This window comes from Cavia porcellus, unplaced genomic scaffold (assembly GCF_034190915.1).
Source record: "Cavia porcellus strain 051 isolate PalLab524CR breed Dunkin Hartley unplaced genomic scaffold, mCavPor4.1 scaffold_4, whole genome shotgun sequence".
NCBI classification, from domain to species: Eukaryota; Metazoa; Chordata; class Mammalia; order Rodentia; family Caviidae; genus Cavia; species Cavia porcellus.
In genome coordinates, this window is record NW_026947487.1 from 52,910,561 (window position 1) to 52,935,701 (window position 25,141).

General features: G+C 51.0%; 1 protein-coding gene across 5 annotated transcripts in view; it reads left to right on the forward strand.

The window, feature by feature from the left end:
- Myo16 (myosin XVI) overlaps positions 1-25,141 on the forward strand; it is a 470,083-nt gene that overhangs the window by 263,264 nt on the left and 181,678 nt on the right. For all 5 annotated transcript variants that reach the window (XM_063247024.1, XM_063247026.1, XM_063247023.1 and 2 more), the window contains exons 14-16: positions 1,873-1,978; positions 7,797-7,914; positions 14,283-14,430. In XM_063247024.1, coding sequence (XP_063103094.1) covers positions 1,873-1,978; positions 7,797-7,914; positions 14,283-14,430 — 372 coding nt within the window. The remainder of the gene's footprint in view (positions 1-1,872; positions 1,979-7,796; positions 7,915-14,282; positions 14,431-25,141) is intronic.

The window sequence follows — 25,141 nt, forward strand, 5'->3', positions numbered from 1 at the left end:
TCTCAAACTTGGGTGGATCCTAGATGGATGTTTTCATACTGTTCTAAGGTATCCCCAGGACCAGAGGAGCACTGGAGATGGAGTGCAGAGGGGAGTCCCACCTATTCTTGAATCAGACAACTATCTTTTTATTTGCTTTATCTATTGCACTTTCTGGTCTCTATTGAAAAAGGAATGCTTTTTAAAATTTACTTTGAAAGCAAGGCAAATCAGTGAGGCTGGGAAGAGCACAAAATCGTGCTGACAGTGATAGCCAGCCCTCCTGAGAACGTGTTCTTTGCCGGCCCTGGATATCAGCACATCCATTCTCCAAAACCCCATGAGGGGAGCAGCCTCAGTATCTGGAAGGTGATGACGGCAAAGGTAGTGATGATAACCCAAGATCTCATGGGATCACTGCCTTCTAAAGGAAGCCCTCTAGAGGTGGCTGGAGAGCTGTGGAGGGCCATGGCCCCTGAAGACAACTGGGCCCCTGCCACGTGGCCCCTGGTACCCATCACCTGCCCATCACTGCCTGTGTGTGCTTCTGGAGTTTTGTTCCTGGGAGGACTCAATGATATTCTGCAGGAGTATCCTTTGGGGCACACCGTGAGGCTGATAACGTGAGGCACCCACCCCTAATTTTGAAAAGAAACACGTTCTTTTTACCCAGCTGGCCGGGGGATTTGCACACAAGCTGCTTGTGCACCATTTGTGGAGTTTCTGTGAAGCCCCAAAAGTTGCATTACAGATGAGTAACTCAAGATTTGATGAACAAACCTCGGATATCCTTAGAATGGAAGTCCCATTACCAGCATGATTTGTTTTCTTTCCAGATCTTACTTTTAATGTCTCATTTTGTACCTAATGCTACATGCCAATAAAGTGTTAAGATCAGTGCAGACCACTGGAAAAATTACATTCATTAGCAAGTTGAGACTCAAATCATTGCTTTTATTCCAGGAAAATCAATACCCTTTAATCAAATTCATTAGAATAAATTTCTGAGATAAGAACCTAAGAAAGTACTAGTCAAAGAACTTCAAAAAATGAGATTTTTAATTTTGCTACCAGCTAAAGGCTAAAAATGTAGAAGCACAAATAATATCGTATATGGAATCACTTTGGTGATTACGGCAGAGGAATTCTATGATAACCCAACACTGGCTCATGGTGAGATAGGAATACAGCACAGACACTGCTTGTAGAAACTGGATCTATTAAGGAAGCATACGCAGAGGCATCCAGATGTGGTCACTAGATTCCAAGTGGAGTTCCTGACAGGTTCCTAGATTAAAACAAAAGTGCGAACCAGAGAATGTCAAGCTTCCAGAGGTCCATCCGGGGTCTGCCCAGTGAGGACCTGGCCAGCATTGTATGAGCAGTGCACACTTCAGTTTCTCTCTCCAAGAAAAGAAGAGGTGCTCAGGAAGATGGGGTGACTATACTGAGGAGGATGCAGAGTCCTTGCACTATGCGGGAGATCACGTGTTCCCCAAGCCTCGCCAGATGACTGTGGGATGGCCACGTGCACTTTCCACTGTCAGTTTGGTCCTGGGGTTTCTGGGGGGTTCCCTGGCTGTCCTTCAGGCTGCTGAAGACAAACCCAGGAAGCCGATCTGTGCCCCCTGAGCTCCAGGGCCCTGGATGCTGGAGGCTGCCTCATGCTCACCTGATGTCCCAGCATCTACCCTGTGACCCAGGACCTGGCACCTGCTTCTCAAGCTTGGAAACAAATGCATCACATGAGAGAGCGAGACAGTGCCATCCCCTGGCTGCTGCGGCTGCTCTCCTCCTCTGCCAACTCTGTGACTGAGATTTGTCTCTGCTCTTTAATTTCCTCTACTGCCTTCTCCAAAACAGCACACTCACCTCTTCCCTCTTTCCTCCTAGTGGAGAGAGAGGGTCAGGGAAGTCAGAGGCCTGCAAGCAAATAGTGCGACACCTGACCTGCCGCTCCGCCTCCAGCCGTGCTCTACTGGACACCAGGCTCAGACACGTGAGTCGCTTGTCCGGGTTGGCAGCCATGTGAGTGAGTGTGGTGAAGTCAGAAAGGCGTCACCTACAAACGGAGAAGGACGTCGAATGGGTAAAAGTTGCCAAACATGGTGTGTGTGTGTGTGTGTGTGTGTGTGTGCGCACGTTGTGTGTGTGTTGGGGTGGGAACCACGAGATTGGATGCCACTGCAATGTAGCATTGTGCATGTGAATTTTTAAATGTGTTTAACAGTGCTTTGAACACACACATGTTTTTACATTCGCTCCAGTCACGTGGACCAGGAACATGCATTGTGGTTGGCCGTTAATGCAGCTGCTCTAGAAAGTGCCACTTGGGTACCTTGAGTGACATTGGCCTTGAAGCCATTGATTCTGAGGAACCCTTGAGAGCTGATCATCAAGGATCCAAATGTCTGGTGGAGCTGACAGCAGCTGAGGGGAAAGATGGGGACAGGCGAGTGGGAAACCACAGCCCCAGACCAATCCTGCATGAAGTCGGGTGCGCTTATGGTGCTGTGCTCAGTGTCACTAAGGGCCTGACCCTGTCACTTCCTCCACATGTGACACTGCCCAGGTGGAGGAAGAGGCCGAGTGCTCTACTGCAGGGAAGAGCACCGGGAGCTCTGGCCTGTGGTGGAACTCAGGGGACCCTGCAGTCCCCGTGTGCCTGGTGGCTTCGGTTTCCACATGGTTCCAGTGAATTCTGTTTGCAGGACTTTTCAGGCCAGGTGGGGTGAAGAAATGGGGCAGCACGTGGCCTTGCTCGGGACTGTGGTGACATGAGGAGGACACTGGGCCTCAAGACCAGATGGAAGCCTTCATCACTGACCCATCCAGAGAGTGTCAAACCCCACTGTCCCCTGCTTGGTGGCCTCAGCCTGCAGCCTGACCCCCCTACATACTGTTGGCTCCACCAGGAGCTTCTGTCTAGTGTGGTGCAGGCTCCCTTGGGACTGTGACTTCCATGCTGGTCCTCTGCCACCATTCTGTGTCACGTGCTGGCCGCCTGTACTCAGCACAGCTGATGTCAGCTCCACCCTGGGGACCTGGAGCCCCCTGCCTCCCACCGTCCAGTTCTGAGGCTCATGCTTATCTTCTCCCCCTGCACCTTGGCAGATAAGGACAGCCCTACTCCAGGGTCATCAGGGCCACCGAGGAAGGGAGAAAGGGCCCAAGTCCTGGGCACAGATGAGGAGCCTGCTCCAGTCACAGCTCGAATTCGGGTGCGCTCAAGGGCCACCGGAGCCAGCCGTGCACACAGCTGAAGCGACTGGGGAGGAAACAGTCGAAAGCTTTGGGACTTGGCTCTTGGACCTGCAGCTCCAGGACTGCTGTCTTCACAGCTCCCATGTGATCCTGCCACCCCAAAGGACAGCCCTGTCACTCAGCACTGGTGGTAGGCTCCCCAGCATTAGTGTGACTTCCCCGCCGCAGTGCTGGGGACCTGGCTGCACCTTCCCAGTCTCCGGCCACCCACCCTGTTCTCCTAGGAAGTGCTGCACCTGCCAGGCTGTCCCTGGGCTTCAGTGACATCATCTTAGCCTGCTGCAGGAATGTGTGAATGAGTATAAGAGTGAAAGGTTTTCAAAAAGTTTGGCATAGCTGGATACATTGAATTGTTCTAAATTTACTGCATCAACTTACCTGATATCACCGAATAAACTGAATGTGGATCACCATTTATAAATTCTGGTATGTGTGCTATGTGTATGGGCGGTTTACAGAGCCATGCATTTTCTTGCATTGACCATATTTGCCCTGATTTTAGTAAGAGTGGGGATTTTCTTCCTTCTATTTTTATCTTTACTGTCTATATTTTGGTTCAGGCATAGCAGACATTTTTCTTAAAATTGGCCATCTCTCAGGTGGATGGCTGTCAAACGTAAACACGAAGAATCTGTTCGATCCGGCTCAGAAGACACATCCAGCTCCTTCTGGTAAAAGCCGTCAGCGTGCGCTGGGTGACAGTCAAGGAAATGATGGACATAGGTGCTTTGTCCTTGCCTTGACCAGCAAAGAGCAAATGAAAGCAAAAACAGCAACTGAATCACAGGCATTGTGTGCCTCACAGTGGGGGACCAAGGCGGGGTGAGGCAGAGCAGTGTCCAGATCCACTGTGGCCGCAGAGAGAGACACCTGTCACACCTCCTTGAGACTGGCATGTTAAGTGAAATCAGTCACATGTACAAGCCTCAGTGTCCCTCGGTTTCTGTTATGTGAGATGTATAAACAAGGAACAAAATGAAAGATCAGGGAGAGGGGTAGAAAAGGGAGCAGGAGAGGGAGGAAGGAGACCAAAGGGGGAGAGGGAAAGAGGCCTAAAAAGACAGAGGCTGCGTCAGCACCTGCACCAGCTCTGCATGAGGGCTGTGACCCTCGCATAGTGCAAGCGTGAACCAATAAAAAATCTAAACAATGAAAGACCCCACTTGATCCAGAGCTTCGGCAGTGCACAGCGCCAGAGTCCAGTGGACAGAACAGATGCGGCTCCTCTGACGGTGAAACAGCCACTGCCTGTCTGCAAGGAGCAACGTAACAGTGTAGAAGCTTGTGCCATGGGAGTGACGGTGTAAGTGTCTGCATGTACGCTGTGGCAACGGCTGGGCAGTCAGGGAAACTGAGTGCTTCTGGGAGACAGCAGGGCAGCACACCTGCGTAAGAGCAAAGCTGCTTGAGGGGGAGCGGAAAAGACGGCGCCCCTGGCTGCAGAGCTGTGCAGTTGGAAGCTGGAGATCAACTCACAACTCAGGCTGATTTGAAAGGACTGGTCATCAGAGGACCCCGGGGCCTCTGATGTGGACATGGACCCTGAGGCCTGGGCAGTGGCCAGGCCTGGTGGCTTGTGGGGGTGTTCATCTCCACCTGCGGCCGGGACCAGTGGTCCCCACAAGGCACTGTGCCATCATCCCGTGCAGCTTTAAGACAGCCGTGCAAAGGCGGTTCTGCTCCTAACTCCAGGGCCCGGACCTCAAGCATCAGAAGCAAGGAATGGTCCATGTCAGTGGGCAACTGGAATGGAGAAGTCGAGTTTTGAAGAGAAACTGACCTGGACTTCTTGCCAATGCTGGCCCAAATAGATTTCAGCTGTAGAAAGTAGCATTCAGTCTCATTCACATCACTGAAATCAGCTCTTACTGAGCAACAGCGTTCACAGAGCAGAGTGATCCACTCAACTTGGTGGGTGAGGAATTAATTTTTACAAAGGAGGCCACAGGTTTTCACATTTAGAAAACAGAACACCCTGGTTGGTGGCGCATGCCTGTAATCCCAGTACTAGATAGGCTGAGGCAGGACTGATGCAAGTTCTAGGTCAGCCTGGGCTAGATAGTGAGTTCAAGGGAGCCTGAACTACATGGTGAGCACAGATTGGCTACAACCAAAACAGCACACACATTGCTGTCATGTAATCTTTGAACTGTGCACCGTGCAGCATGAAAGGGAAAAAATCATGCCAATAAACTGAATCCTTTAATATCAAGGATGCAACTATCTCCTTTCCTTTGCTTATGTTGTTATTTAAAGTTTATTACTATGCAGCATTCTCATTATTTTGCTTCAAAGGCGAGGCCAGCAGTTGAGAATTCCAGCTTGTGTTGCCTGAGTGTTGCTCTCACTGCGTTTGCTCGGCACCGCCTATTGACACAGAAGCTGCCTCTCCTCTCACTGGCTGGTGGTGAGGATGGAAGCAGCTCGGCTCCTGTGAGCTCGGGGTTCTGACCCCTGGCTGTGGGACAGCAGTGTGCAGTGAAGGGAGGCCACACGGGTGCTGGCGTCTTGCATAGGATTTTCAGTTTCCAGCAGCCTCGAGACTCAAATGTCCTTGTTATTCCCACAGCAGAAGCCGGGTGATGACCATGCTGCCTTGAGGCGCTGTGGCTTCTGCAGACGATCTGGGCCACACCCAGCTCCCGGATTTTATATCTAGAGGCTCTGAGGCTGAGGAAGCTCTTTTACTTAACTTGCTCATTTATGAAACAGACTGGTTAAGAGAATTAAAAGAAATCATGTAGACACATGTATACGAGAAATGGAAGATGAAGGGTGTGGACCCGGGAACTTATGTCCCTCTGCTCGGCTCACCTGGGGCGGGGACAAGGCCTCTGCCACCCCTGAGCCTGTGCACGGGTTCTCCTTGTGTTTCCGGTCTGAGCCTTAACTACCTCCAGGTACTTCCACATAGGATAATTACAACCTCACCTTCCTAGTCCGTACACTGCCAAAATAACGAGAAACGTGCTTAAAAACTCATCTGACGTCTATAATTCTTAAACTGTGGTTTGTGTTATTCACTAAGTGATATCACACAGGTCCAGTGTGAATTCCACCTAACATCAGACTTCTGCAACAGGATCACAAAACCAGTCCAAGCACCAAGCCATGTTCCCTTCTGAAAACATCTCTGTCATCTTGCTGCTGTTTACACGTGCTCACCTTTAAAATTATCACACGTGCACCCTAACTGTGGGGTCTTGTGAAGACCTCTCTGTGTTTATCTTCAAACTCCATAAACACACGGTTTTCCATCCTCCCTGCTCTTAGCAATTCTGATTCAAGATTGGCATCACTGTTGCTGTGTAATCTTTTATAACACGGAACACTTTCAGGAGAAACAAAGTGCTTGGTGCAGCAGCTGTCAGGAAATTGAGAAGGGGAGAGAAAGCAAGCTTTAAAGGTTAATGAGTTTCCCAGAACTTGCAGGGACTGGTACAACCCCTGTCCTCAAAAGGTGAGATTGTGCCCCCTCTTGTGGCTGACATGGAAACTGCAGTTTTCTCTCTAACTGCAAGAAGTCACCTTTGACTCTTCCAGATTTTCAAACTCTTTGGAAAATTGCTTTGTCACCATCATTATCAATAAGTTGGCATAGAAGTGGCTTCTATTTCATGGCAGTGTCCAAAATGAATTTCAGAACCGAAGGTGGATCTGAGGAACTTTATCCTTAGCGTTCTGAAGCCGTAAGCTTTGGCACCTGCGACCTTAGGCCTGCGGGAGACCAGCTCAGCGCTGGACCAGGACACCCTTTCCTGCCTCTGGGGGAGCCAGGGGCTGCTGGAGACAGAGCCTCTGTCTCCAGGAGAGAGGGCTCTGCGGAGTGAGGATGCAGGGCCCCGACGAGCTCATGTTCACTGCATTCGTTGTTTGAAAAGCATCTCTGAGGCGTGCTCACCAGCTTCAGACTTTTCCACTCCAAAGTGTCAGTGATGTTCTACTGTTCTGGCCAAGACTGAAATTTCAAATAGCGTTTCTCATGTGTGTGCATGCATGTGCGTGCGTGCGTGGTGTGTGAGTGTAGATTTCCCCCACTTAGGTGGGTGAGGGGGTAGGGCAGGAACCTGGCAGTTTACTATCAGTGGCTGCACTTGGGGACACTGCTACAGTACTAAGAATGTGCATTTGGACAGAGCTATGTTAAAATTTCAATGTGGCATTAAAAAATTAGTCAGTCGAGGTTGGTGCATGCCTGTACTATAATCTGGCACTCTGGTAGGCTGAGGCAGGAAGAATAGTTTAGAAACCACTCTGGACATCTTGGAAACTTTTGAGACCTTGTCTCAAAATAAAGCTCTTAAGAGGTAGGGGCTAGAGATGTGGCTCAGTGTGGAGGCCATGGATTCCATCCCCAGTATTATTACCATAGATGGGGGGGGGAGGGTGGCAGACAGGAAGGGAGAGGGAGAGGGAGGAGAGGGGAGGGGGAGGCAGAGAGGAAGGGGGGGGGGAGTCTGGTAGGCAGTGGAGAACTCCCTGCTTCTTGGTTGTTGCCCCTGACTTTATCTTCTAAATGAGTGGTTTGGTAGAAACGTTCTCTTCTGCTGCAGGTCATGTGCATCTTAGAGGCCTTCGGACACGCCAGGACCCCACTCAATGACCTGTCCAGTTGCTTCATAAAGTATGTGGAGGTCCAGTTTAGTGAGAGGAAGAAGCAAGCGATTGGAGGTAAGTGTGCAGCGGGGGCTCCTGGGCCGCAGGGGACAAGAGGACCTTCGAAACCACAGTAGGAGAGGCCAACAGTGAACCCTCAGAAGGAGGGGAAAGTTCTCCCCTGAGGACGTGGTCATGGACTTTCCGGGATACCTCAGGAAGGTGCGTAGTCCTGCGATGCAGATCTACACTGGCACATGCAGGGGGTGTGTGTCACACGGAGGCACGGGCGAGTGCACACCTGGGATTGAGGCTGTGAGCTCCAAGTGTAGTGTGCACGGAAGGGTATTCTCAAATGAAAAGCGGACCTTCTCGGATGGCTATTGTGTGAACTGGGTGACGTCAAACCAAACTCAAGCCAAAAACCAGCTGAACAGACGGACAGGAAAGCAAACTCAGCTCCTCATATAAGGCGTGACCTTGTTCATCCCTGCTCTCCACACGCAGGGAAACCTGTGTTAAATAAAACTGAATCTGTAGTTTTAAGATGACGGAATCGGAACAAATCAAAACATTACAGTAATCACCAAGGATCTTAGAACTTCTGTCTTATTTGATTTAAGTACTTAATTCTTATTTTGCAAAAATTCTTCATTTAAAATTCAGCTCATTTAGAGCCCACCCATGATTTTACATCTTTCCAATCATGCAAATTAATAACAAATACAACTGTAGAAGGAATACCTAATCTACTCAGAGGAGCCATCTGCTTTTAAAAGCTTTAAAAGAGCTGTCCTGAACATTTGCTCATTATAATTGATTTTTGAAAGCACTCGGTTCCCTGTAACCTTTCCAGTTGCTCTACCTTCCTTTCTAGAAAGTTGGTTTTGACTGCTTTAGTGTCAGCTTTTCATCACTGACCAAATATCTCAGAAAAACACTGAGAAGAAGGAAGAGTTGTTTTGGCTTAAGCTTTCAGTGGGTTCAGTCCATGGCCAGCTCCAAGCAGAAACAGAAGGGGCAGAAGGGTGTGGCAGAGGAGGCTGCACCAGAGAGCTGGAGAAAGACCGGGAGCTGTGGACAGTGTACGCCCTGAGTAGTATGCAAAGAAGGAGTGGGAGACAGTCGTTACAGATGTGAAGTTGAAATTCTGCAGTGGAATAGTTCTCATTATTGCTAGCCTGAGGCCGAGTCCTGAAGGCCACCATCCAAGGTAAACTCCAGAGGGGACATCTTGAACACTGGCCGGGACACCCTGCATGCATGCTGCTACCCAGGGGAGGCCCGGACTGCTTTCAAAGAGGGGCATAGCTGCTCTCCAGGTGGGATTTTAGTGACCAGCTGGCGGGCTGCAGAGGATCAGAGGTAGGAAGTCCTGGGACAGGAAGCTAGCCCCTGACAGGCTGTGTCCCGCCTCTCACTCTGGCGTCAGGGGCAACAGCAGAGACCCCGCGGGCCAAGCCCAAGCAGGATGAGTCTGAGGTGCTGGGGCGCGGGGGTGTCCAGCAGCTCTGCCAGGCCTGTGCTGTCCCTTGGCTTGCTCTGTACCAGCGGAAGAGGCCATGAATAGTGTCATCTGTTGCTCCTGATTTTCCTTTCTGTGATCCAGGCAGAGTAAGTGGATCCTTTCCTTCAGGATCGCTCACTTTGGAAATGATTATTCACACATATTAAAAAAGAACCCCACAGCTGCAGCGGGCTCTTACCATACTTGCTGTAAACTCCAGCACTCAGTCTGTATCCCTGCACCGCGGCAAACCCAGGACATCACCCTAGCCGCCTGCCGGGCAGCACACTGTGCCGTGGCCACGCGTGTTCAGGGCCCCAGAGGCCAGAGTCCCATGGGGCAGTGAGCACAGCTCAGCCTGCAGCCGCCTCCCATGGATCCAGGATGATTCTTCTGCTTGGGAACCTGGGCCCCGGCCCTGGGGTGCCCTCTGCACACTGCCTTCCTCTCCTCTTCTGGCTCACACCCGCCATTCCTCCTGCTCACCTCCGGCTGTGGATTTCAGAGCTGCCTGCTGAATGCCTTTAAAAACCTCACAGACTGCTTTAGAGACTGTCTTCAGGATTTAACATTTCAAGTGTGGAGCAGCTGCTGCTGGAAGGCAGAAACCAGTGCCCACACGGGAACAGGACACTGAGTAAGGAGCTTGGGTGTTAGGGTCACCCAGCACCCTGAAGTGACCACCCAGAGCTCAGTCCCTTGTTTATTGTATTTAAGAGGAAAAATAAAAGCAATCCATCCAAAATACGCTTCCAGAAGAGCAAAGCGACCAGCTGCCTGTTCACTGGGAAAGGAGAGATGCAGGAAGCTGCGCCAGTTGTCTCCCATACTGGGCGCCAGAGTCTAGTGTGTTGTATGCACTGCAGGGAGCCAAGAGGGGCCCCTGGCATCGCCAGGAGGTGCAGATGCAGAGTTGCTGTGGCAAATGAAGGCAGGAACCTGAGTGCTCAGTACGGTGCTGACAAGACCTGGGACTGGAGGTCCCCAAGATGCTCCTTAGGGTCCCTGTGGCAGCTGGAGCCAAGATGAAGCCTGGGTGGCCCTGCAGTCCTGGACCCAGCGATGGAACCTGGCTGAAGGGACATCGGAGCAGTGGAGTTGGCATGAGAGTGGACGGGAGGTCATCAGCTGTGGCTGCAAACCTGCACTGACTGCAGAGAGCAACAACATGGGTTCCTGTCTCCTACGTTCCCGGAACGCCCATCCTGGGGTCAGAAGGCCTCCTGTCTCTCCTCAGCTCAGCTCCAGCACCTCTGCCCCTGTATCCACACAGGGTCCACTCATGGGGACTGGGTGGGCATGGCCGGGCAGCCTGCCACAGGAGGTGAGGGAAGATGTCCTCTTTAGTCTCGTCCTATCCAGGGTGGATACCTTCCCCACTCAGAACACCAGCTTTGGGCATTTTAGGAAGCTGTAGGTAAATATGATACCTTTGAATAATCTGTTACAAGGATCTGTTTAAAATGTATAAAACTTTATCATTTTTAAGGAGGCAGATCCTTCAGATTGATTCCATGTAAAATCGTCCTGAAATTTAATGTCCACCAAGTTACCCGAGATGCAGTGGGGCTTTATGGAAGCCCGAATAGAAAAGCTGAGGGTGTTCCCGTTTTGGAAAAAGCATGATTAGTAACAGCTTAGGCTGGCTTCAGCCCTGCATCGGGCCCCTGGCCCAGCACCCCCCTGCCCTCCCGCACGGTGACTTTCCCGGAAGTGGGCCTTCAGGGATGAAGAAGTTTTTACATTTTTTGCCCAAAGCCCTAGTTGTGGCGACCCAGTACCCTTTCATTTGAGTCTCACACTTTTTTCCCTGGATCGCTGTGTCCATCCAAGTGGTTTTTATTCTTGTTTGTCGTCTGAGAGCGCCAGGGTTTACACGGCGTGAGGTCCAAGCCCACTTAGGACACTCCCACAGACGCAGTGACCATCACCATGTTCCCAGGGCCACTTTGCCCAACCAGTGCCCTCCTCCAAGGGGACAGAGTCTGAGGCAGCACCCACTTTCAATGAACGGATGACCGTGAGGTGTCCTCTTCCCTCAACTACAGGACAGGACACCGACAGGCCTCCACCCTCACCTTTGTTCCTTTCCGCTGCATTTCATTCGCTTGGAAATAAACCGCCTTTGAACCATGTCTCAGTCTAACAGGAACCTCCAGGCTTGCACAGCCATGTCTGCGCAGGACAAAGACCAGCTGACATGGTGGTCATGATGAACGTCCTGGAAGCCATCACCAAGAAGCTTCCTGTGGGCAGAGAGAGCTTCTCAGGACCTGCAGGACTCAGTCCCAGATGATCCCAGGCAGCCAGAGGCCAGCACTGCCTAGTCCTCTGTACCCCAGGCAGAGCTGCTGGAGAAGGAGCAGATCACCTCTCAACCAAGGCAGCAGCCTCCTCCTCTTCCAGGGCATTTACACCTGAAGAGAAGACCACTCTCCCAAACCTGATGGAAGGACCGTCACCAGGCCCAGGACACACAGGGCTCTCCCATCCTCCGGGGCTGCCTTGGATAAGGGCGGTCTCCCGATGGTAATGTTCCCTTTCTGGGAAGCCATGCCAGAGAAAGGCTAGGAAGTGGACTGTCCTAAGGTCAGACCTTCCTTCACACCACATGTGCACAGCCAAGTCTGTGAGGGGCCCCGGCTGGACCCTGGTCCTCCTGCATGTAGATTGGGGCAGGTCACCGACTCTCTGTGTCTCAGTTTCCCCACTTGTCCTGTGAGGATATTCAGCACCCCAAATGCTTCAAGCTCGGAGGAGCTTCAGGTGCATCAGCTTCACTCTTTGTCACTTGCTGTTTTCTGCTCTTTCCCTGCTGTGTCAAATCTCGTGTTCCCTCCCCTGAAATGTGCTGGACCCACTAAGTACCGAGGGAGGAGCAGGACCAAGGGTCCCCACGTGGAATGGGGACACTGTTGGCTCTCTGCCTTCTCTTTAGGCTGAAGACTCACAAATCCAGTTACACTGAAAAGGAAATGCCTTCACTAAGCAGGGGAAATGCCTTCCAATCAGCGCCCCACAGCCGGCCACGGACTCAGGGAACTGTGGTCGCCTTCGGTGTCAGCCCAGATGAGGTAGAAAACGTATTAAGGTCTTCCCTTAGCATTGGTTCCAAGTCCTGTCTGATTTTTAAATAAACGAGGTGCAGGAAAGGTGCCGTGCCATTGTGTTCACCGTTACACTCAGGCCCTCAGCAGGGCATTCTCCACTGGTCCCATGAGATAGTCTCCGAGCACCCTCCTTGACCCTGGCGCAGGACTGGAGCAGCGCCCTGTGTTGCCAGCCACCCCGTTTGGATCCCGGGCTCAGTTGTGCAAGGCCTGAAGCATCCCACCCTGGGCATCTGCCTGCAGGGGGCACATCCACGGACTTGCTTTCCTCCTGAGGTCCGGAAAGGTCCTGGGAGGTCTGTGCCTTTCCTTCCCATGCCACGAATGGGCAGAGTGAAGCTGTGAGGGGTGTGGGTGGGCACCTGTGATGCAGCTGGAACTCCTGGGGTTCACCCTGCATTACCTGCCAGCGATAGCCACTAATCGGGAGGCAAAAGGACACTCATGGGCGTGAGAGAAAGCACCGCCGTTCCTGGCCAGTCGAGCAACTTTGGCAGCCCAAGGCTGCTGGGCTTCCTGGGAAGGGACCCTGCCTCCTTCTGGATTTAGGACAGCTGGGCAGGGCAGAAGAGGACAGGGTGGGGACATCCTAGGGATCCCTGGAAAGGGCAAGGCAGGAATTCTGTCTGGAGGAGAGGGGAGATTATCTCCCTTACTTCCTTTCAAAGCAGACACAGCCTGGACATGAGCTCTAGAAAGTGTCTGCACTGTTCACTGTGTCAGCACTGTCTCCACGCTATGGCAGAAGACTGAAAAGCGTGTTCATAGGGAAGCCTGTGGGTACTTCCGGCCCAGCGGGTTTCTAGCATGAAAGGCTTTTGGGAGCAGCAGGCCTGGAGACCTCAGCCATAGTAGGAAACCCCTGGGGGTGAGGACACTCACTTGCCTGAGTCCTGGGCTCTCAGAAACCTGGCCCTGTCCCGTGTCGTCACAGCTTCACTTCAGACACAAACAAAAGGACTGCATCTCGTCTGTCTGGAACAGCGGCATGTGAGGCTCTGCTGGGTTTCCTTGGCCTCCTCTGAGTTGTCCTTTTTTGACCTCCTGCTCTCTGCCTCCCACTGACCCACAGCGCTTGCCGCACACTCAGTCCTGACTCAGCTTTGCAGTGGGGTGGAGGGTACTGGACTTGCTCTGCCGGGCAGTGCAGGCCAGCCCTGCATGCTGCTGGAAGGGGACTTGCACGTGGCCAGGTCCATGGACAAAGTCACCCCTGTCCCCAAGCACAGAGGTGCTGGCACCTCCCAGCCTGCCCCCACTACCCTGCGCTTCTGAGGGGCAGACAGGAAGTCATGGGGCAGTCCTGGCAGTGTAGATCACAAATGTGCAGGTTTCAGACATGCTCTCCATCGGTGGATAATTTCCAGGTGAATATTATTTGTACTAATCAGAAAATGTTTTCAGCTAAAACAGAGGAAAAAGGAAATTTTTCAGAGACCTCCAGCTGCATTCCCAGCTGGTTGCGAGGCTGTGTGCACACAGCTGCACGGACACTGCGGGGAAGCGCTGTCTCCTACCATACTTTTTGCTTCATCTACTTCCATGTCAAACCTGCCTAGAAAATAAAATCACTGCATTTCAAAAGCACATAAATGTACTTGATTGGTGAAGGAGAGGGACTTCGATTGTGTATCGATCTTATAATAAATAAGTATCCCATATCTCAGAATAAAAGTATTTGCTATATATTGGAAGAATAAAATAAAGTCTGTTGATATTTTTTAAAAATCTGTGTTGGGAAGGAAGCTGCATTGCCCCTCAAAATGAATCAGTGTGTGTGGACGTGGATCTACGAATGCCCTCTAACAGCTGCTTTTCTTTACCAGCCGGAATTTATGCCTACATGCTAGAGAAGTCCAGACTTGTGTCCCAGCCTCCTGGCCAGAGCAACTTTCTGATTTTCTACTTGCTGATGGATGGGTTGTCTGCCGAGGAGAAGTCTGAACTTCGCCTTAACAATTTATGCGCACACCGGTGAGTGGCTCTGTCTCACACCCTGGCTGCGGACCGTGGCTACAGCCTTGTAGCATTAACTTGTCTTTGCACTTTTCCAAGGGCCAGCAGTGGCTAAAAAGGATTGTTGTGCCCGGTTAGGTTAGAATTTCCGTGTCAGGAGAGGCTCTGTGTTGGATGAATATCCAGGTGCAGTGTGAAGTGTGTATGTGATTCCTGTTTCTGTTTTCCTGCTAATCAGATCAGAATAGAATGTACTAAGGCCCATGTACATTTCTCTAATCCTTTTGAGCATGTTGGATATAACGCTGGTTATGCATGTTTGGCCATGTTTTGGAACAGTAGGATAATTTGAATCCATTATTTTTCATTAGCAGCAGATGAGGTTACACAGTGAACAATGAACAATCAGCCCAAGCGGCTGATTTTCTTCACCAGGATCAAAATGCTGTTAAAATTCAGAGACACTGAGTGTGCTCTGGTTCATGCCAGAGCGCACAGAGGCTGGGAGCAGAACCAGGTCCACTGGAGATGTGCTCTCCGCCTGGGTGAGCTTCCCGCCAGTGCTGCTCAGGTCAGAAGGTGCCAGAGAGAGTCGGACCCTGACCCCAAGTCCCCCCCATGTTCTAAAGCAGGGTGGGGGAGTGGGTTCTGAGAGGCAATGTCCTTCCAGTAGCTGTCCGTGCCTGCCCTGCCTGCGGTTTTCAGGGCGGTCGGTGATGGTCAGGAAGCCAAGGTTTGGGGCAGGAAGCAAAAGTGTCTGGAGGAAGCAGGGGTGACAGGAGCTGGAACGGGGTTTGCAGTGTGATAAGGCCACGTGGAGGCTGAGCTACCATTGGAGAGGGGACAAGGGGCACCCACAAGGTCTGTGGGGTGGGAGTGATTCTGAATGTAGTGTCAGGGAAAAGGGTAAACTGACCCCAGACCATTCCATCATCTGCCTCAGATGCTCCCAGGGTATAGAAACAGTTGCCACCTGGGAAAGAAAAAAGCAGCCCGGAACTTACAGAGCCCTTAGGAGAACTGACTCAGTCTAAAGAGAAAGGCTGCGAGGGACTTAGCGTGTCCCAAACACAGCGGAAACCTCGGAGAAGCAGAAAGCAGCAGCGTTGAAGTCTGCGTGCAGAGGCAAGTGGAAATGATGGAGTCGGAAGCCCTGAGCTCTCAGATCACTGGAAATGTCGGTCCAGCCCTTCCTGCTTACAAAGGAGAAGATCAAAGCCAGAGCCAGGAAGGAGCCTGTGCTGACAGCGAAGCTGGTGGAATCCATAACCTGAATTATTACTATTATTATTACTGGGGTTTTTGGCCAAAAGTGGGGGCTGAACTTGGGGCCTTTACACCAACCTCGTTCTTATTTTAGCGTCGATCTCTGAGGTGGGGGTCTCACTAAGTTGCCCATATGGGTACAACTTACCATCCTTGGCCTCAGCCTCCACGCAGGGCGTGTAGTGCCTGAGCACCTCTCCCTAAGCTGTCGCTTGGAGGAAAAGTGGAACAGTGGGATCCACAGCCAGTGTGTGAAGGGTGCCCTGCAGGATGAAGAGTGGCTTGGGGCACCCTGCCCAGTCCTTCCTCCAAGCAGGAGCTCAGAGACCATGGCAGGCAGCAGATCCGAGGACATCTGTGCCATGTGTGCGTGCGTGCATGTGAGAGACACGTGTGTGCTGGCTTTGGGAGCCTGGACTGCTAAAGGGTACGCGGTGACCCGAGCCACCATTTGGAACCTCGGGCTGCCTCCTGGCATGTGCTGGATTGGACTGGGCTGCAGCCCGTGGGACTCTGGGCCTGGGGCACTACGTTGTCACCGCCCCTGTGAGGGCATCCGTCCCAGGTGAGCACCTAACAGCATCTAGGGGGCACCACCTGTGACACGGGCGCCCTGAGCAAACTCCTTGAAGACAGTGCTCCCTTCTGCAGGGCTCCCAGCAAGGAAGACACCCAAAAGTTGGTTTTTAATATTTTGAGCTGTGGCAATGAGGCTGCAGGTACTGAGAGCTACCACCAGGGGGCGCGCTCGCCACAGTCAGCAAACAAAACATTGGAGAGGAAAAAACCCACGAAAAACACTTACCACGTGCAATTTTCTTATTCATTCTTTTTCTTTCTTTTCTACTAGACTTTTCTGTTTCCTGGCTTCTCACGTGGTATTCAGTTCTTTTTAGGAGTACGCTGGGATCTAGAGGATGCTTGTGTGCCTAAGACTTGTGGTGCCAAAGTTAGGCGTCATTGTACTACTCTCTTCCTCTTGCTTCAGGCAGCTCTTGTGGGCTCAGGCCCAGGACTTGGGGCTCTTACATCCCAGGAAGCTCCTCAGCCTTTCAGAGTGAGGGGAGGACCAGGCTCTGCAGGTGCCCGGGATCAGGAGGGCAGGGCAGCCCCAGCCCTGGGACCGCAGGGCGCCCCGGGCCTCACCCCAGCGGCGTCACCCAGAGGTCGCGCTGACTCAGTCTCTGCACTGAGTTCCCAGCTCACACCTGTCACTGGAGAAGGCAGCGATCAACTCCCAAGGAAGGGTTTTCCTCCCCCTCTTGTAAGGGATTATGAGGAACCTGAATTTAACCTGAGCGTGTGTCACAGGCACAGGCAGGCTTGGAGGTCACTTAAAGGTAACGGTTTGTCATCTTGGGATAGAACACAATGTCACGCTGTCACACGTTTTAGGCAAGAAAAGCCTGAAGGTGCCCTAGGACTGGAGGGGAGCAGGGGGCTTGCGCTCCACTGCGGGCACCAGGGTGACGGTTCCACTGCCACAGTGCCTGGGGAGCTCACCCCGGGTGCCATGCATGGTCACCTGAAGCCCAGTCCTGGAGCCAGGCCCTGTGGACTCTGAACCCCGAGGGTCGGCTCCTCCCACCCTTGCTTTTAGTAGTGGAGTTTGAAGGACAGTAAACAGAGAACACAGGGTCAACGCCCACCCACACATGCGTCTTTATTAAAAGCAGTGGACAGCTAAGGGTGGCATCCCAGGGCGCGTTGCCCTGGACCACTGTGGAAAACTGTTCTGGGCTATCATCTAGGAATGCAGTAAAATGCTTTAAACTGTGTGTGGTGGTGCAGACTTGGGATCCCAGAACCCTGGAGGCTGAGGCAGGAGGATTGCAGAATTCGATCCCAAGGTGGCCAGTTTAGGACCTCAAAATAAAAAAGGGCTGATTCATTATGGAAGCCCGGGCTTCGAGTCCTTTCTCTCTCTCTCTCTCTCTCTCTCTCTCTCTCTCTCTCCTCCCTCTCTCCCTCTCCCTTTCCCTCTCCCCTCTCTCTCTCTCTCACATACCCCTTTCTTGTCCTTTTCTTTTAACTGAGGAAGCTCAATGGCTCTGTCCTAGGGGGCCACAAGGCAGTGTGCCCGGGCAGTGAGATCCACTGTGAGACCAAGGCAGCACGCTGGCCACTGGCTCCCCGAGCTCCTAGTTCAGTGCCCCGAAAGAGGAGAAAAGCCACTGGCATGCAGCCTGTGTCAGGCCTCCTCCAGCCCTGCAGAAGCTCTGGGCATCCTGCACTTTGGAATAAATCCGAAAGGTGTGGTGCTGTCTCCAGGGCTTTAGCTGGTGCATTAGCGGGTTCCAGACCTGGATTTGGGCTCAGGTGAATGTGGGGTGCAGTGCAGGCTGTTACGATGTGGTCTAGGAACTCAGGTGTACACCCTCCTCCCTGCGCTCTTCCCCTCCCCCTCCCTTCACCCTTCCCTTCCTCCACCTTCCTTTTGTCCCCTCCCCATCTCTTCCCCTCTCTCACCCTGGGCTTCCCTAACTTGGAAGCTCAGTGACAGCCCCCCACCATGAGTCCAGCTGGAGTTCTAGAACCCGTGACATTGACTCATGCACGTCTTTTCCATGGATCTGCACTAGGAAGGCCTAAAGGTCAGTGGTGGAAGCTAGAGAATCTGTGCTAGCAGGTGAAGGAGCTGTGCCAGTAGGTTGAGTGTTCTGCACTGGAGAATCCAGGAAGCAAGGCTCAAAGTAAGGACCAGGGCAAAATACCATGGCCATCCTCAGTGACAATGAGGTCCTGAGCTCCTCTGATGATCATAACAGCCAACTACATATCAGGAAGCCAGTGTGACAGCTTCTCCTGGAAACTGAACAGCCCACATCTTCCCCTTCAGAGCCAGAAAGCGATGCTCACAGTAAGGACCAGAGCTCCCCCAGAGTGAACCTCAGCCATCCTCAGGGACAAGGGCCCGAGCTCCTCCAATCACAACAGCCGAGTTCGTATCAGGGAAGCCAGCATGACCAGCTTCTCCAGGAGAACAGAAACACTTAGAGAATCCACCACGCCATGCTCTTCTCCATTTATGCTGGCAACTTCCCCAGGTGGGCCGTCTACGCTCAGCACCATGCCGTTTTAATTCAGCTGGTCTTAGGCTGACCTCTAGTTTTTAGTCAGTAACGGGCGGTGATTTCAGTTCCAGTGGATTTTTGTTCTGAAAATGGAGGCCATCGAGGAGTGAAGGAGACCCAGGTGGCTGCAATGGCGCCCAGAGGTCCGGAGTCTGAGCCCCAAGGATCAAAGTCCTGCACAGCACGTGGTGCCCCAAAGCTGATGCTGTGTATGCAGCTTGCCGTCCTGTGGCCTCCTCTGTCACTGCATCTGGACTTCCTGCTGGTGACAGGTGACACCCCAGGTCACCCCAGGTGATAAGTGGCTCCCCTCTCAGTCTTCACAGCTTCCTGAGAACATCTCCCGTTAGGTCCAGGAGGAACAGGGAAGCCGAAGCCCAGCACCCTAGGAGGCTGAAGCAGGACAATTCCAGGTTCTGCCCTGTGGACCTGGCCATTCGGCAATCTGTGAGGTCCTAGCTCCAAATTCAAAACAAAAATGCCAGAAGGGGCTGGGTGCAAAGCAGGCCCTACGTTCAGTCCACAAAATGGAAAAGTACCCGCTGCAGTCCTAACTATCTGAGGTGCTTCAAGCTTCCATGTTTGAAGTTCTGAGTGACAGACTGGCTGGAAATCCCCTGAGTGGGGATGGTTCCAATGTCTACAGAGACCGGAGATGGGAATCCATCTCCATTTATTCCTCAGGATTCTATGTTGTTTCACACTAGAAAAGTGGAAATAAATTTGATATTGGTGGTGCATCTGTGTTTAATCATCATTTTCCTTAATTTCATTTTTTAGCATTTTAAATGCTGGAATTGATGTAGACAGCTATGGCTATTTTGTAAACATGAGTAGCATTTTAGTGATCTTGGCAATCATGGAAAATGAGCAACCCAATGTCTGTTTGGCCGGAATATTTGTTTCCAAAGTGTGTCCGAGTAGTATTTCATTTCCTGAGTACATGAGGGAACATTAGAACAATATCAAGCTTCCCTCTGAGTAGACAAACAGTAGTCAAGCCTGCTGCCCTGAAGATTCCGGAAGCCGTCGGGTGTGAAATGGGCCTTAAATTAGTTCTTGGAGTGTTTCCAAGGTTTTCTGTGTAACTGCTCACTTTATCATGGTCTCCGTTGCCTTGAGTTTTGCATAAGCATCTCAGAATGGGTAAAGAGGGCTTTTCTGACCCCAGCACATCACCCAGACCCTTATTCGTTGTAAGTTCTCAGGATGCTTTGGCTGCAAGATCACTGGGAATTATAAATGGTGACACTAGGGCTCCCCTGGACTTCTCTAGATTCTCTAGAACATAGAGATGACCTGGGCCCAGGGACACAGCACAGGAATCACTGTAACGCAATGTCTCTAACTCTTTTGGGGAGGTACTGAGGAGGGCGCCTGGGCGGAATGGAACTTTTGCTTCATAGTGGTTATCCTAGTGACCCATGCACATTCATGTGGGGAGCAGTACAACCCACAGGACCTGAATCCTGGGAGCGGCAACGTCCATCAGCAGATGAGCGGACAAAGATGTGGTGTTTTATACACCATGGAGTACTACACTGCCATGAAGAAAGATACATTTGAGTTTTTTGGAGGAGAATGAGTGTACTTTGAGACCATAATATTAGGTGAAATAAATCAGACACGCAACTTTAAATATCACATGGTTTCTCTTATACGACAAACACAAATAAATAAGTCAAAGGGAAAAATAAAAGATCATAGGAAGCAGACAGATCTTTTGCAAAAGAAAAGGAAATAAAATACGAAGAGAGGGAGAGGGAAAGACAAAGGGAATAGAAATAATCTAACAAATTAAGGTGTGATGTCCATGTACCAGCTAAACTCCCCACAAGGGATGCAATCATTTGTACTACAAACATGTACTAAGGAAAACGGAAATTAAGAAAGGAGCACCGAATGCAGCCGAGGAGTCTTGTGTGGCATGTTAGTCCTTGGCTTGGACCTCGTTTATCACTGAGCGAACCCCGTTCTATAATTATTAGCATCACAAACTGCGCATGAAGGTAGGAATAGCTAGTCGTCCTGGAAGTCCAGGATTAAACTGAGAATGAGCAGACAGCTTGCTCAGAGCACCTGTGGCCTCCTCCCAGTCACTTTTCTTCCAGGTGACCTTGGCTGTTGTGGAACCTGTGTTTGATGTTTTAGGTGAACTCTGTGATGTCACAGTTTGGAGGCAGATTGCCACCTCCGTCACAGGCAAGGTGCAGGGCTGTGTGTAGTCTGTGCTTTGCAAATGTGTTAGTCTTGTCTCCCTTGAGGATCCCCACATCGGTCACCCTGGACACAGTATTTGGATGCATACTTCCCCTCCTGCTGCAGGGCCACCTGCCAGTCCAGGGGGGCTTGGTGTGACTCAGAGAAAGCCCTGTAATTGGAGTTGTCACCTGACCTGACCATCATCAAGGCCAGAGCAACCCAGGCATTTTGAGCAAAACTGGTTCTGCTTGGGCTTCCCTAACTCACTGTGTGCCTGCTGTGAGGGATGGCAGGTACACTGAGCGACTCTCCTCAAGGAAATCGTGCTTGTCCCCTGGAGGAGGGGACCCTGGGACGGGTCCCGCCCTCTGCGCTAGCCAAGGGTCCTTTGGGAAGATGCAGCCACTCATCCTGTGTCCACTCAGTGATCCCAGAGAAGCTTTCAGGACCCGCTTGGCTGTGCTGACTGTAGCGGCATCCATAGTTCTCAAGATGGAGAGAGTTCTTAGTGTGTTTTGTCCGGTATTTTGAAGAAATGCTCTGACTGATTAGAAAAACCTGGAGAAACTATTCTGAGAATGTCACCAGACCCCGAGTCTTTCCGAGTGTGTAACTTACACAGCAGGGTCTGTTCTGTTCTCAAAGACGACTCCCAGACTCTCTCTTTCCAAACAAAACAAAAGATGGCTGATACATTAATATTTTCATTGGTGGAGATTTATGGATCTCAACCTGTGGCTAATAAAATATTGCATTCATATGCACCGGAAGAGATTTAAAATCAGTTAATATGCTCCAGATCCTTGGAAGACAATAAAGAAAAGAATTTCCTTGTTCTGAGGCAGGAGGGTGTGGAGTAGTGGGAGGATGTGTTTGGTGCAGTAGCAAACCTTGCTGGCTTCGGGATACAGAGGTCTACTTCGCCCTCTCCGGTTTCTGTGTACGTGTTACATTCACCGAGTAAGAGACGGCTCTGGCCACCAGTAAGAACACAAAACTCTAAGCATGATACAGGATTTTGAGCTGCAAACCTCTGTCTTGGCAAGCGGGCGGCACAGGTTTGTTCTGAAGCACCCAGGGCTTTGTACCACGAGCTCAATTCCCAAATGCCCCTGGGAACCTCTGCAGGCTCCCAGGTCATTTCTCCTGGGACGCTCACAGCACCTGCTGGGCATGGGCATCTTACTCTGTCACAGGTAGATGTGGATACAGGGGAGGACCCGGGTCCTGAAATGTAATGATGACTGCTTTGCCATCATTGGTTGTATCTAATGCTCGCATCACTACCTCTTGCATTCCTGCTCCTCAAAGCCGTGCTGCAGACTGAACAGCTGATCTTCCCTTTTTGTCAGGAAAGGGTCTCCCTGTGTAGCCTAGGCCGGCCTTCAGCTCGAAGCCCTTCTGCCTCAGCCTCCTGAGTGCTGGGGTTACAGGTGTGCCTTACCACCCCTGGCCAAGCGGCAGCCTCTTTAATCCCCCCCCAAACGAAACACAACCTGGAAGATATTCCCAGTGTGGCACTTCTTGGTGCCAAGGGAAAGCCCTCCTGTGGATTCCTGCATGGCTTAAAGTTACCCATGTATTCTCAGGTGACATAGACACTTACTCCATGTGGGCTCCACACTGCTAGAAACAAAAGTGCAGACAGGCACAACGTACAGCCCAAGTACGTGACCTGTGTAACGGGGTGTAAGTGGCCTGCCGGGGACGATGGGACTTCCACGCACTGGCCTTTGTCAGCACGCAGACAGAAACCACGGGCACTGATTATAAACAGCCTGGAGTCCGAAGTCATAGCTACTGACTTGCCTTGAACAAATTTAACTTGAGGCGAATTCTTTTCTTGTCTATGCCTAAGTAGAACTTTCCCCAACTGTAAGGCACATTTATCTGGGTTTGTAAGGGGTGACGAGAAGGTGGAGGTGTGATTCTTCCATAAGAAGTACGTTTATAAACTGAGTAAAAAGAAGTCAGTGTCAGGTTTTATGAGAAGGCGTGAAACTGGGAAAGGCCTCTGAGGCTAAGGCATGAGCTCGACCATCGGTGATACCAGATCAATGAACACAGGACAAATGCATGGGTACAGACACAGAGTACCTCGACTCAGGGACAGAGTCAAGTGCAGTGTCCACCTTCACTATTGACCTGATGGGGAAATTCGATTTGGTTTGAAATCAATTCAGTTCATGACTGGAGTCAGGGAGAGAATTAAGCTCCTGAACGTAGGTCCCACCGTACTGCTGTGTATTAGCAGTGAGCACATGAAAACCAAAACTTAAAAAATTATACAGGTGAAGTATTTAGGCGTACACTTAACCTTAGCAGTGTTTCTGTGGTGGACATTTGAAGCACTGAGGAGTGAAATCAGAGGTGTTCTGTGTTCCTGGACTGGCAGGGCTGAAGCAGCAGCAAAAGCAGTTATCCTTAAGAGGCCTTGTGGGGCCAGGGCCTTTCCTGTGGAAAACCATGTCAAACACAAAAAGGGGTGCGACAGCTTCTAGTGAGAGGCATGGGGTCATAGGTGGCCTGTTTCAGAGGTGGCTGGGTCTAGAAGGTGTGAGGCTGGGGTTAAGGGTGAGTGATTGTGCTGTCGGTCCACTGACTGCTTGGTTGTCACCCTAATCCCAGTAGCCTAGATAGAGTGTAAAAAGGGCAGAAAGAAATGGCTAATCTCCCTTGCTGCTTTTTCTGGCTTCTGCCATTATTGTTTCTCCTCTGTAATGCCCAACTGTGAGGCCACCCTGCACTGGAGCTGCTAATCGTGGACTGAAACCTCCACAAACTGTGAGCTAAATAAACCTTTCCCCCTTTAACTTTGGGTGTCGGGTATTTTGCCTGACCAAAAAGAAAAGTAACTAAGACACAGGCTTGTTATAAAATTTATTTGTGAAAACACAGGCCCTTAAAATAATCTTGAAACAGAAGAATAACATCAACAGTCTCAACTTACACATAGGCCTTCCATATTGACACAGTGATCCAGATGCTATGATACTGGAAGGCAGATTACAAGTAAAAGGAACAGGAGACAGACTGCGGAAATGGACTCACGGGTATGCCCTCAAAGGTCCAGATTCTCCTCAAAAGTCCAGAGTGGTTAGAGGAGGAAAGATGGGCATCTTTGGAAGATGCCAAACCACTTGGGCCTCCACAGATGAAAAATGTTCGCAACACAAATACAAGGCAAAGCAAAAATATTTCCCACCTTAGAAAATAAAATTCAAAACAGACTGTGAATTTAAGGAAATCTATGAATCAAGTCCAAGGCTTACAAGTTTTGGATTTGACAGCAGACACGGGAGCCATGCAGGGAATAAAGGATGCACCGAGTCACGTAATAACACAAAGCTCTCACTCTTCAGAGATCCCCACAGAAGGACGAGAAGTCAGGCCACCCGGCGGGAGCCCATGTGGGAGCCACATACCCAGCAAAGACTGCATACAGATGTCTCCAAAATTTAACACTAGAAACTGATTTATTCCCACTAGAAAATGGACGAAGACATGAAGATATTTCAAAAGAGAGGTGATAGAGATGTCAAGCAAGCACATGAAGGGCGTCTTTGGCCTCATTAGCCCTGAGGGAAATGCAGATTAAATCCCTGATAGGGTAGTTATCACCTCGCACTCCACAGAATGACCAATGCAGAAACAGATGCTGGCAAATCCTGGTGACCACGGGAAGGAACTTACCACTCTCCAGTTGCTGGTGGGAATGTAAACTCCCCAGAGGTGGACAGTGCTTCTGAAACTAATGGTGCTGATGTCCCCTAGCCCAGGAGGCACAGGTACATTTAGACCCCCTGTGGGTGGACCCTAGGGGTGGAAAGCTGCCCCTAACCAGAAAGAGGCAAGAGGTCCTCCCAAGGCTGAGCAGTCAGACTACAGCTTTTAGAAAGAATATGGACATAAACAGACCAAGTACAACATCATGAAAGAAATTCATCCTAAATCCTGATAGATTTGTGTCAGTATTCTTACAATTAACTTTTATCTCTTTCCTTTTCACTTTGCTTTCTTGGGACCTCTTAACTAACTGATGGAAAGAGGAAATATGAGATGTCAGGATTTCATGGTGACCCAGGGAGCACAGTTTCGTAGAAATCAGAGGGAGCAGGGCCCAGCTGACTCCCGTTCTGCAGAGCCTCCTCCTCCATCTCTGTCCTCCTCCTATCCTCTTCCTCCTC